This window comes from Mytilus edulis, chromosome 13 (assembly GCF_963676685.1).
Source record: "Mytilus edulis chromosome 13, xbMytEdul2.2, whole genome shotgun sequence".
Taxonomy (NCBI): Eukaryota; Metazoa; Mollusca; class Bivalvia; order Mytilida; family Mytilidae; genus Mytilus; species Mytilus edulis.
In genome coordinates this window covers 7,634,381-7,648,629 of record NC_092356.1, presented here as the reverse complement: position 1 = coordinate 7,648,629, position 14,249 = coordinate 7,634,381, and the positions used below count along the sequence as shown (strand labels likewise).

The window sequence follows — 14,249 nt, the reverse complement described above, 5'->3', positions numbered from 1 at the left end:
TTATATCACATTGGCAAGGCTTGAGATCTCACAATACTTGTTTAATCCCACTACATTCATGTACCGGTTTCAAGTCAGGAACCTATAGCCTTTGTTAGTCGTATATGCTTATATAACAAAGGCTAGGCTTGAGATCTCACAATACTTGTTTAATCTCACTACATTTATGTACCTGTCCGAAGTCAGAAACCTCTAGCCTTTGTAAGGGGCGACATCAAAAGTTTAATGTAGGACAACAAACCTAATTCACATATTTTTTTTCACTGACCCACACTCCCTCCTCTTAACTTATTTGCGAAACTTTTATTGACCAATATGCATATATTTAAAATCAATATTGGATTAACAAAACTTGCAACAGTTTTTGTCAATCTTTATTCAATTTTCATTAATCTTTTTTAAATGCCGGTAAGACGTTTTTGTCCGTTCAAGCTGTTATATACTTGTGGCGTTACTTTGTTGTATTGCAATGCCAAGACAATGACATTATTTCGTGTAATTTTTGTTTTATGAAATTTAACAATGAAAAATGCATTGTATTTTATAGGTAACAACTGGATACAAATATATATGTAAATATTAATTTGAAAGGATAATATAAAGTATATATTAGTTTAAGATCGCGTCCAAAAAGCAAGGTTATGTAGACATCGTTATCGAAGGTACCAGGATTATAGATAAATGAGCCAGACGCTCGTTTCGTCTACATAAGACTCAACCGTGACGCTCAAATTCAAATAGTTATAAAACCAAACAAGTACAACATTTAAATTTTAGAATGGACGATTTTTTCAATACTTTATTTGCAATTCTAAGTTACGTCAGTGTTAAATACCAGACTTCAAACTTTGGTTCAAAAATCATGTTCATGGTCTGTAAGTTATCTATTGAAAAATATCAGGTATCCTGTTTAAAATTTGATTTAAAATACAAAGAGTTATTTTAAATCAGTTACAATGTAAGGTACACAATACAATTACAAAGTTTAGGGTTTGTCCGAAGTAATTAGAAAATATCTGTTTTAAAGTTCAAATGTGGAATCCGTTGTGTTGACAATGAAAGTTATATCAAATAACATTTCACTACAATTATGAACGTGTGATGATATTGCACCAATGACAGTGTACTTACAAGTCAATAACTTATCATGGACAACATTAATCATTCATTACATCATCTTTGTCTTATTTGACTCTTGATCAAATAGTTTCAGGTAAGAAAATTTGGTTTAATTAACGTTATCCTACAGTTTATCAATCTTAAAAACCTTATTTAATATCATTGAAACAAAAGATAATTTGATTTGATTGTAAATGCCTTCAATCAATCAATCAATCAATCAAATCGTTCGATAATTGAGAATGTGTACCCACCCTCTTTATATAAGGTTAAATACTAGCATAACAATAAAAAAAGGTAACAGTAGTATACCGCTGTTCGAAAGTCATAAATCGATTGAGAGAAAAATTTCTTTAAGGAGAAGAGACAACAATAATGCGAAATATCAATGAAAGGAAGTAAGGGCTCGAATCAAAGAGTGCATGTTGTCCTAAATCTACTTAACCGTTTTATAGAATAAAATCAACTTGAAAAACTTGATAACTTTGGCAAATATAAATGCAACAAATGGAATTTTTTATGACCTTGACTGGCTATACAGCCCTCGTAAGGTCGGTAATTGCAAATGAAACAGCATCACAACCAGATACCATTTCAATAATAATTTAAACAAATTCTTCAGAGACAATTGAAGGTCTTTCCACATCATTTTAAAATTTATTGAAAAGAAGCTAGTTCCTGTTTACTCAAAGTAAAAACTAGCATATAATCACATTTTCTCTTCACACTGATGTGAAAAATAATTGGTTTCTATATACTTTTAAGTGAAATAAGGGAGATAATGTGCTACTTCCGGTGAAGTAAATATCACTTCCAGTCTCATATGGTAGCTTCTTTCACACTGAATCCAAATATACTTTTTCCTGTACAACGGGGAGATAATTGGTCACTTCCGGTTGATCGAAAGACATTTTTAGTCTTTAAGTAAATGTATCTAAATTATAAAATATATGGATTTCGAGTTCTTTTAGATAAAAAAAAGTGCAAAAAAGGTACTACCGGTTAACTCAAGGTCACTTTCAGTTGTCATTTTTCAAGATCATATGTCACCTAACCTTTTGTTACAGGTTATATGGCTTTATTATGAACCATGTTGAAGTTATATTAAAAAACACTGTATGTAAAGACATTTCAGGGACACTAACTTCTATACGATGCCATTAAATCGTATCATCTAAATGTAACATATTCTCATTACAATAAAGCAAACATTTTGCATTTGTTCTTTTATATGAATCTTTGAAAATGTTAGACAAAATGCAAAAAACTAGTAAAAGTCACAATTTAGAACATGACCTTGACCTTTGACCTTGACCTCATTTTTGAAATTATGACCTAGGGACCTCAAATAAAAAGATTCAAGGGTTAAACGGTATACGGTTAATGAGTTAAAAAAACATAATGACAACTTTGTTTGGTAAGGGTTGATAACTTCTATAAAATTTCCTCTATTCAAATTAGTTAAAAAAAATCCTGACGATGTATCGAACAATTTGAAAACATAATTTTTTTGATATATTTTTTTGTTACGAAGGAGATGCACACATTTGAAAAACAGTGAATAGGGAGATTAGTCTTACAAAGAAAATTGATCGGTTTAGCAGGGTGAAATTTAAAAGCGCATAAACTGTACGATATAATATAAAAAACATCTAAGCGATATATTACGAAACATTTTTTTTAGATTTGGCGGAGAAAAGAAAATAATCAAAAGAAGAAATACAATAGGTCTTTCCACAGAAAAGTGGAAGGACCTTATAATCAGAACAAATACAATAGGTCTTTCCACAGAAAAGTGGAAAGACCTAATTATGTTAAGAATTAAAACGACTGTAGTTTTTTTTTAGTGTTCAAATCTCTGTATTTGGTTAACAAGAGACAAATCAATACAGCAAACGAAAAATGCGGGAATGATCTTCAAAAGTAATATTCAAGTGCGTCTACAGATAAGCCTCGACTTATATCCAATCATCACCCCTTATTTTTTTTTTTTACAAAATACCACTATCAAAAATATTGAAAATGTATGTTTGATTGTTTCGAAGATTCCAATTAGTTTTTTTTTTTAAATGAAGTATGGTTTTATTAATAAGCTCGGGATCACATAATAGTTTTTCATATATCTGTAGATGCGGATACGTCAACGTATACGATACGATTGATACGTTTGTAAATGACCGACCTCTATTAGTAGTGTTTTAAATGTGTATTTTTAAACCGGTTATGTTCGTCATACCTGGACAACCTTCGAAACATATACACCGTCTATTGACAATCCTTTCGGTCATTTATTTAAATACATGTCTGTAGCAAATGAGTTGTAGTTGACAGTATTATGTACATGTATGGTACATGGGTTGCTTTAGGTTAGAGTAAAGAAATGTTATTTGGTGTATTTCTTTATGGATTCCAATCCCTAAAAGAAGAGCATTATCTTCATCTTATACTTCTTTGTGGATTCTCTGCAGTTATATATCTTGATAAATCTGTTTCTGTCTGACCCAGTGTGTATTTCAACCAATTTTCGAGTGATTTTAAGAACATGATGGTAGTAGAAATTTCGTATGGTTGCTAAATTTGTACACTGTATATGCTATACAAAAAAAACGGGAAAGTACATTTCGATCGTCACAACATTTAAAAAAAAAATTGTTTTAATAAAAACCTCCTACCCATCCGACACCTCCAACTTATTGTTTATCGTATACACATCTAAAGATTCTATCTTTACTCTTCATGATAACGTTCTATGAAGCTCAATGATACCATTGCTTATATTATGTATTGCGTAAATGGAAATTTAGTTATCCGTTTTTGTGTACTTATGTTCATAGTTGATTAATTCATAAAAATTAATGGAATCGAACGAACTGAAAAACAAGCGAAACAGGGTTTGTATACATGGTTATTGTTTCCTGCCTTGCCTGCATTACTTGTCATGCGAGTCCAAAATAAGTGAAGATGTCACAATCGATTGAAATACTAATTAGACGACTATTCTGGTATATAAAGAAATATGGCCGCCGCCAAACAGTCGCTTGTGAGTTGAGACGTACAGATATCGTATCGGTCAACAGATTCGTATTGGTAAAGTAATTATGTTGGAGCACCTTTGTACAATTATACAGTTCCTTATCTGACATAAGATAATGATAAATCGTTAACTTACATTTATGTTAAACTTTCTTGGTATCGTTTCTATTCTAATATAAAAACTACTTGATGAAAATCAATATTTTTCTTTAGATATAGATATGACACAACAACATAGAAACAACTACTTTAAATTAGTGGCCCTCATAGTTGATGTCGCATACCTTGTTATCTCTAAGTATATTAAAGAAAAGATACTCGGACCAGATAGTTTTGAAACATTTTTGAATAAGGAGAAACACAAGTTGGTGCATATTTACGAAACATCTCAATGTTGCGAATGCAGGATACCTAGCATCAAAAAAGAGAAATTGATATCAAGGAAGCAGTTGCTGATCCTGTATAAATCAGACGAAAGGAACCAGATTCGTGATCACAAAAAATATGCCAGAAATAAATTGACTCAAATTTGCATCTGTGAATATTCTGCAAAAGCACAAATAGATGTCAGAGTGGTTGATATCACACTAGCAAACTATATAAGTCAGAAATGCGGAAAACACGCGTTAGGGATAGATAATTGGATAGAACAAATTACAGACGAGCGGAACGAAATATTCCATCTGTCAGATATACAAGAAATGACAGATCAAATGTTTGGCATAAAATGGACAAAACTAGAAGGGTCTATTATGGGAATAGCTAAAGAAATAAGCAGTGACTATGCTAACGAAGCTGAAAAACACATCATGCAAACACAAAAACTTACCATAATTGGTGATTACATGTTAAAGTATGAGATAATTTGTCGAGATTACTGGAGAAATAAATGCGCTGAATTTGAGGTAAGATTTATTTTATTATATTTGTAAAGCTTCATTGCAATGAAAAGTAGTAGGACCGAAATAGCAACCGAAAATGAGAGCACTGTAAATCTGGAGGAGTAACATGTTGACAAATACTGGTTCATGTGGGCTTTACTTACATATTTCACTAATTGGAGGTAATCTTTCATTATACTTATACTCAAATCGAGAGATAACACGGATTTGAAAAATAATTACAGAGGAATCTCACTTTAAAATTGTATGGCACTATAAACCAAGAGAACAGTTTAAAACCTACATTTTTTAACCGTTTTATTAATGATCTTCATGATATTTATGCAAAAACATGTATGCCTATTGTTCTTGACAAAAATCAAAATATCTAGTCTTAGCTTTGCATATGATCCAATTGTGATTGAGACTACTTATGAAGGACTGTAATATCAATATTGCTTTGACTGGCATTACACAGTTACTTTAAAAGGGAGAAATGTATCATGAAAAAAGTCATAACCGATTTCGTGGAAGAATTTCAGGTATAAAAAAAACATCATGTTATATTGCTGCAAAAGCAGACATTTTTGAAATGCATATATCTTTATATTTTGTTCATTTAAGTTGTAGCCATACGTAATGTAGATTATATATATGAATATAACATGAGGAAAAACATTAGATAAGAAAGGTTTTTTATTTCAGTATACTTTTTCTTTTAAATATTTAAAGAATATTTAATGAGGATATATTAGAATTTGAAAAACAAACTTTTTCAAAAGATTAAATCTGTTTAAAAGAAAAACAGTATGTTTTTGAAAAACACGTAAAAAATATAACAACGAAATAACATGAATAACATTTTAAAATTGTTTCTGTCTTGTAAACAGATATATATGTTAGATTATTTTCTATTTAATGATTCTATTTTTAATTAAAGAACAGAATTAAACTGTCACCCGCGTTGCACATATTTCCAAGGGAGATAACTCTTTAAAAAAAGTCGATCGTCCACCATTTCAGAACTTGTCTGAGATATTGATGATTAACCTATGATTTAAGTTTTATAAAAGTATGGCCGAAAGGGTACCCGTGAGAGCGCTACGATGCCATTTTCTATAAATTTAATATTTCCAAGAGGCATAACTCTTTAAAAAAATCGATCGTCCACTATTATAGCAAATATTGCTGATATAAATCTATAGTATAAGTTTTATAAAAATATGGAAAGACCTGTGATAGCGCTAACAAGATCGGACGTATACACGAAGGCCCAGTATTTCCATGTCCTCCGCAACGCGTTTCGCGGTGGAAAAACACAGAGAAATAGTTACAAAGGTTCGAGTCAACGATCATTCGAAATAGAAAGAGAAAGAGGTTGTTACAAGCTTAAAACATACATATATCAATAGAGTATCGATTATTAAAAGAGTGATGTTTTTGTTATAATTTTTAGATTGAAATGTCAAATTATAAATACTTTACAAAAATGTAAAACAGTTTGGGGACAACCCGCCAAATTAGTAACTACACTGTATCATTCAAATGAAGAATATTTTCTGGTTTAAAAAATGATATTTTTGATACACATTTTGAACTTGAAATAGACCATTTTCATTAAAAAGGAAATTATTTCAAAGACGAATAGTCATAATCTGATTTAAAGTTATAATTAGAAAATTAGAAAATTGACAATTTTCAGGCTACTAAATTTTCTAAAACCCAAAATAAAAAAAAAAATAAAAAAAAATGATTATTTGGGGTTGGTTTTTTCTTTTTTTTATAATTTTTTTCATTTTTAAGATTAGAGACCCAGCTTAAAAAAATAGTTTTTGGCAATATCAAAGGATAACTCAATTGAGTGAGAGTTACTCACTTGGGGAATAGTTCCCTATTTGTCGAGGTGTCCCCAACCTGTACAACAATAACACAAAAACTTATTATTTATCAGTCCAACAACAGATAACGACTAGATGTCTTGCTTTTAATTTCTCTTGTTACAGTTATATTTTATGTATTTATATTTGCATATATTAATATCGTGTTTTTGTTATCAAGAGAGCACAAAATCAAGTCATTGAAGAGAAAGCAGCTGCTTTACACCATACCATGCCTAAGCTGTTTAGTAGATCGATGGAAAAAGAATGTCATCATACCATGAGAAAAATACGTAAATATGCACTATGTTATAACAGAAATATCATAATGTGCTTATACCTCAGGATTTTAGAAGAAACTATTGTTAATGGAATATCAATTTAATGTGAAATATTCAAAACACTAGATGTTCTTAAATGTGAATATTATATGGGAAAAAAACATAAAGCATCTCCTTTTTATTCCGAAATTTTAGGATATGAATAAATTTTTGCAGATTGACTGATCATTGTTTAACTGGAGCCCATTATAGTTCGTTAAGAGTTTGTGTTAATCAGTTGTTAGTTTCATGTGTAGTGATTTGTGGGCTCATATTGCTGTTTGTGGTTTGCAGTGTTCTTATCGCGGTTCTGTTTCGGTTTATTATTTTTTTTTATCTTGTGGATAATTTCTATTGCTTACTACATGCATGTTCAAAACCGTCATGGTAAAATCTAAAACCTCATTTAATATTATAAAATCCTAAATTGAATACACAATAATATTATATTCATAGTCATATAAAGATAGAATTGAGAATGGAAATGGGGAATATATCAAAGAGACAACAACCCGACCAGACAACAGCCGAAGGTCACCAAATGCAGCGATAAACTCCTGCACTCGGAGGAGTCGGACACACACTCCATAATTTAGTATATTATAAGAACATTGACCTGAAGCACGAGGAGGCACTCCACTGTCTCCATACGGCACTAAAACAATCATAAAACACAATAGAGTAAGGAAACTACAATTCTATTGTAATGAAAATATGGACAAAATTACAAGACTTCTACCATTAGTTTTCCTGTCTGTTTTGTAAAAGAAGCCACTGTTTTCAAAATGTTCTATGAAAGAAGGGTTTAGCATTTCTTTTCCTTTTTGTTCTTGTGTGAGAAACATAAAATTATGAGATGGTAAACAATTTTCATTTATATTATCCGTTAGATTTTAGTTTCGAAACTAATTAAAGGAGACAATTGAAAATCATTTATATCATGTATATGGAAAACCAAATTATCTTAAATCCGATCCATTTCTTCTGAAACGATCTAGGAATGACTGTAGAGCATTGCAAACTAGAGGCTCTAAAGAGCCTGTGTCGCTCACCTTGGTTTATGTGAATATTAAACAAAGGACGCAGATGAATTCATGACAAAATTGTGTTTTGGTGATGGTGATGTTTTTGTACATCTTACTTTACTGAACATTCTTGCTGCTTACAATTATCTCTATCTATAATGAACATGGCCCAGGTAAGTTTCAGTTGAAAATGTTTGTAAAAATTTACAAATTTTATGAAAATTGTTAAAAGTTGACTATAAAAGGCAACTGACCATTTCAGTCATGTTGACTTATTTGTAACGTTATATTGCTTAGTTTGCAATGGACAACGAATCCAATCAAAACCTTGTTTTGTCTAGAATGAAAAGCTTGTTTTTATATTTGCATTTGAACTGTTTTGATTCGAGTATCACCGATGAATATGTAGATAATACACGCGTATATCGTGCACAGTTATAAGCTGGGTATCTACATGATCCATGGTGAGTATTTGCAACCTCTGTGATGATGCCACTGTTGTTGGACGTTTAGTCTCCGATGATATTGCAGGACCAGTAGACAGCCTCTTCCGTTGACATGAATTATCATGTATTCATTTGTCATTGCTGAATTGTTTCGGCCTTTTGAATCCTTAAATACCAAAACACCGACCGCGTTATTATTAAATACCAAAATAACTTTTCTTTACAGAAACTCTTGATAGCATGGTTAACATGATAAATGTAATGGTTAACATATTTGGTAGTGAGGAGAATGTGGAATTATTTGATGATACCGAACTAGTAATGGAAGGTATGATTTCTAACGAAGAATATTTCATTTTAATATTCTGAATTATGCATTATTTCGAATAAAGTGTTACACTATAAATATTAAATATCATATTAGATTCTATAAATGTCTTGTAAATCAACACGATATATAGAAAATTATTGATTTGTTTTTACTCTGATGTTTCAGACAACAAGAGAATCCTTATACCGGTTTTCATGCAACTTGACATTCCGACTTCATGGGATAAAACAAAGGTTTTTGAAGCTATAGATGAATTCAGATTAACCGGAACACCAGACATGAATATCAGAATTAAAGCTATTTCAATCGATGACCTCAGCATGTATGCAGAAATAGCAAAACAGGAAATGTTCATGAACTTGGTTCCGAAATTAACAAACTTATGTCTACGATGCTATCAGATGCGGAAATTGATACAATGAAAAATGCAGAATTGTGTGTTAACTTAAATGTACCAGACAGATCAGGTATATATTTTTTTTGATATCCTTAATTAGAAAATCAGAAATCCTTTAAAGTACCAGTTTTACCAGGATATGTTTTTTTTTTCTTCTTTTTGAGATGGCAATCAGAAAATTAATATAGTCAAGTTGAAAACAACTTTACTTGATTGTCATCGTTATAAATTTAGCCCATTTTGACAGTATTAGAGAATTCATAATTGAATGCACTACTAATACTCTAAATTATACCATTTCTGTTGAAAAGACTGTCTATTTTACATTTTGACAATAATTCAAGAGTTTAACATAGACTTATATACCTATATGGAGTTATTTTCTTTCAGAACGACAGGTCATTCTTTTTCAGAATCAACCCGGACGATACCATGTTTCAATGAAATATGCTCAAAGGCATAAAATAATGACCTGTGTGAGGTCATTATTTTCCTTGATAAACATGCAATCTATGATTTACCTCAAAACTTTATTCGTCTAATAGTTTATTGTTGCCGATTTGGAAATTTATTTTTTAAAGTTCAATCGATGATAGGTGTAAAGGAAATTGTCATTGTAGTCCCGCATTTTAATTTTAGAAACAAATAACGTTAAGTTTTGTTAATTTATCGCTACAATAAAGAAACGTTATCATATATGTCAGATTATTTTTAATGTAGACTTTCATAAAATAAATCAAGATTAAACATATTGGTGTGTAAGATTTTGAAAATCTTATTGAGTCAAACTGAATAGGTTGATTGATTTTTGGTTGCTTGTTTAACGTCCAGTGGCAAGTATTTCATGCATGTTCAGAAGGATACACACTGAATATGAAATCATACTGTGACCTACATGTATTTATATTCGTCTTCGTGTCAGTTCTTAACTTTTTAAAATTTATGTATACCTTTTACTCTATCAAATGATCAACTAATAAAATAATCTTATAGTCTATTGAATAACATTAACGTAACTCACGAAAGGGTCGGGTGTGGAGGGTATATAATAATATCATGATTATCTTTTAATAAAATGTATTGCTATTCAAAAGACAATCTTTCTGAATTTTTCATTCGATTCAAGTAAAATTGTTAGAACAATAACCACTTTTCCGCGATAGAAATAACAACAAATAGAAGAAAAAAAAAACATACCCCTCCCCCTTTTCCATAAACTAAGTGGTACAATAAATTACTTACAATGTGTCTTGTATTTGTCATACACCGTTATTGGATGGTAACAATACATTTGTGTCTTACTTCATGCAGTTACAGTAATATTTTTATTGTGTATGGATAATAATTTTCAAAAGGTTTATATCTAAATTATTTAGTGAGTTTTATTTCCCAGCTGCAGGGCGTATTAAAACCTGAACGCATTAGAAAGAAATATTCCACTTTAGTGTTGTCGGTAAAATAGGATACTTAATTTTAGAAATCTTTATAAAATTAATAATTTTTTGACGGTATATAAGTCAGATAATGCATATTTTAAGGTTTTTCTTGTCGTAGAACACACCTCGGGGTGTTCTACGACAAGAAAACCCTTAAAATATGCATTATCTGTAACATACTTTCATATGTTGTCAATTATATTATTTAATGATTGGAAATTAGAATATCCGAACGGTTTACAGTGAGGAATCAAACAAGTTAACAAAAGTTACATATAATTTAATTTTGTATACACCTGTTACAGGTTAATTATGCAATTGGTCCGACCGAGAGCATATTCTATCATAGATAGTTGGACATTTTACACAACTAAGATTTAGCAATTATGCGTAAATATCTTAATTTTACTTTTATGATATATCACCTCGCTAAAAGTCTTCATAGTAAAGTAGTTGGATACGACAGTTATAACGATAATATATATATATATATATATATATATATATATATGTATGTATAAAGCGGGATTCGAGTCTTGTACACGGAATGAAATTTGTTAATGTATTTCTTCTTGAACAAAATATTGTTTAATCGCAGAGATTATCAAATATGTCATTTTCCTCAATTGGTGATAACTTTTTTTTTTAATTTTTACTGGCTTAAGTAGTTTAACGTGTGCGACTGTTATGCTAGATTTCTTTATTTTGGAGTTCGTTTAGTGATGACGTTATGTTTATTTGATAAAATTGAGAATAGAAATGGGGAATATGTCAAAAAGACATTAACCCGACCAAAGAGCAGACAACAGCCGAAGGCCACCAATGGGTCTTCAACGCAGCGAAGGTCCTCAGATGACCCCTAAACAAAATGCCTATTAGTTCAGTGAAAATGGACATCACACTAAACTCCAAAACATATAAATGAACTAAAATAAAATTTAAAAAAAAACATACAAGACTAACAAAGGCCAGAGGAAGTGAAAAGTGAAAGTGAGACCACTTATGATCAAACAACGAAAATGAATTGGAAGCATATAGTATCAATATAAAAACATAAGTAAAGAAATTAAGATTTACATGTAGGTTAAGACTTCAATTTTATTTCAGAGTTGTAAGTCTATAATGTTGGAGGTAACAAAGTCTAGCTCGATCTCCAATGAGATGTTTCATAACCCTACAGATGCTATTCTGTTTTGCAACAAATACTCAATAAAAAATTTACTGAAATATTGTAAACCACACCCAATTTATAAACATTGGTATATAAGAATTAACAAAAGAATACTGAATATCAACATTTTAAGTCTACATCTAGTGAATAGTTGTCTCATTTGCTATCATTAAACAATCTAATTATTTTTTATCGTATGAAAAGAGTTATTTAAATTAAATTAACAAACACGCATTTGGAAGGCCATATAAATTACCTCAATTTAGGATAGACTCTTGAATTTTAAAGAGTCGAAATATGATGAACGGATCATATAAACCCGAAGAAAAATATAATACAAGCCCAAACAAAACAAAAATATAAACAAGTCTAAATTGAAAACAACATTCAAACCTATGATTGCGTTGGATAAAAACCTTCCTGACTGCCATTGGCAATTGTCAACAAAATGGATCACTAGATATTACATGGATCCTAATATATATTAAATACCAAACAGAAAACGAAAAAACTTGCGAAAAAGATAGAATATCGCAAACATGAGGTGCAAAAACTTGTATACACCATATCTGGATTTCGACAATAAATGTATCTTCAGTGATGTTAGAGATCGAAACGGTATTTGGAAGGCCATATAATCTACCTCAATTAAGGATAGACTTTTGAATGTTTAAGAGTTGAAATAGGATGAACGGTTCATATTAACCCGAAGAAAAATTTAATACTAGCCCAAACGAAAAAATATAAACAAATCTAAATTGAAAACAACGTTCAAACCTATGATTGCGTTGGACAAAAACCGCAATTTTTATACGTGTGCATGTAAAACAAAGTTCTTGGTAAAAGGGTCAAAATACAGCACAAACAACATTTTCCAAAAGATCAAAAAGTGAAAAGTATATTTTAACAAAACGCAGTTGACCAACAGGTCGAACAACTGATTTTCTTAAACCCTGCTGACTGCCATTGGCGATGTCCAAATAAATTGATCACCAGATGTAACATGGATCTTAATATATATTTAAATACCAAACAGAAAACAAAACAAAAAAATTGCGAAAAAGATGAAATATCGCAAACATGAGGTGCAAAAATGTGTATACACCATATCCGGATTCCGACAATTCATATCTCTTCAGTGATGTTAGAGATCGAAACGGTATTTGGAAGGTCATATAATTTACCTCAACTTAGTATAGACTCTTGAATTTTAAAGAGTCGAAAAGGATGAACGGATCATATAAACCCAAAGGAAAATATAATAGAAGCCCAAACGAAAAAATATAAACAAGTCTAAATTGAAAACAACGTTCAAACCTATGATTGCGTTTGATAAAAACCGCAATTTTTATACGTGTGCATATAAAACAAAGTTCTTTGTAAAGGGGTCAAAATACAGCACAAACAACATTTTCAAAAGATCAAAAAGTGAAAAGTATATTTTAACAAAACGCATTTGACTGCAAGGTCGAACGTCTGATGTTCTTAAACCCTGCTGACTGCCATTGGCGATTGCCAAATAAATCGATCACCAGATGTAACATGGATCTTAATATATATTTAATACCAAACAGAAAACAAAAACACTTGCGAAAAAGATGGAATATCGCAAACATGAGGTGCAAAAATGTGTATACTAATATATCAAGCCTTAAACTTATAAATGGTGTATCATTATATTTATTCTGTCATTCAATATTGACAATTTTGAGGAGATTGTATTTATGATATAAACATTTAAAATGTCATGATTTCAATGCGCACGTCATGTGTATAGATTTACAACCACGGTAGTTATTGATTTGTAACAACCATTTGCTCCATGTAATAGATGAACATTTTATTCCAGTCAATCAGTACTTTTGTGCTTATATCAAACTATCGTAGATGCGGTAATGTTTAGTTAAGGATGTTCTGAAAAACGAATAAGTATGCAAGTGAACAAAACATACTAAGATTTCAAGACGCGCTTCGTATTTTGTTAACCAGTTTTTGAACAAAGGTAAGTTTTGTTTTAATCTTGACATTATTATCACATGTACACATTTTAACGTGATTTTAACGTGTCAATATTGTGTTAATTTTACTGTTGGATTGTTTTATGTGATATATCCGTTTAACGTGGCTCGGTACTTATACATCCCGTCAATGTGTTTGTATTGTCTTTCATTTTTTAGTGGTGTGTTTTGTATATGCGACTTTTGGTATTTCTT

At 30.6% G+C, this 14,249-nt stretch overlaps 2 protein-coding genes across 2 annotated transcripts in view; both read left to right on the top strand.

The window, feature by feature from the left end:
* Nucleotides 1–984: 984 nt before the first annotated feature.
* On the top strand, nucleotides 985–14,005 carry LOC139501789 (uncharacterized). The gene is made up of 6 exons (XM_071290988.1): nucleotides 985–1,213; nucleotides 4,366–5,057; nucleotides 7,092–7,203; nucleotides 8,928–9,029; nucleotides 9,198–9,499; nucleotides 13,886–14,005. Exons 2-5 carry the CDS (start codon nucleotides 4,374–4,376, stop codon nucleotides 9,452–9,454), a joined length of 1,155 nt encoding a protein of 384 aa, XP_071147089.1. The 5' UTR covers nucleotides 985–1,213; nucleotides 4,366–4,373; the 3' UTR covers nucleotides 9,455–9,499; nucleotides 13,886–14,005.
* LOC139502004 (uncharacterized) overlaps nucleotides 13,913–14,249 on the top strand; it is a 165,999-nt gene continuing 165,662 nt past the window's right edge. The window contains exon 1 of the mRNA XM_071291323.1: nucleotides 13,913–14,038. The gene's annotated coding sequence lies outside the window, so the exon portion shown is untranslated. The remainder of the gene's footprint in view (nucleotides 14,039–14,249) is intronic.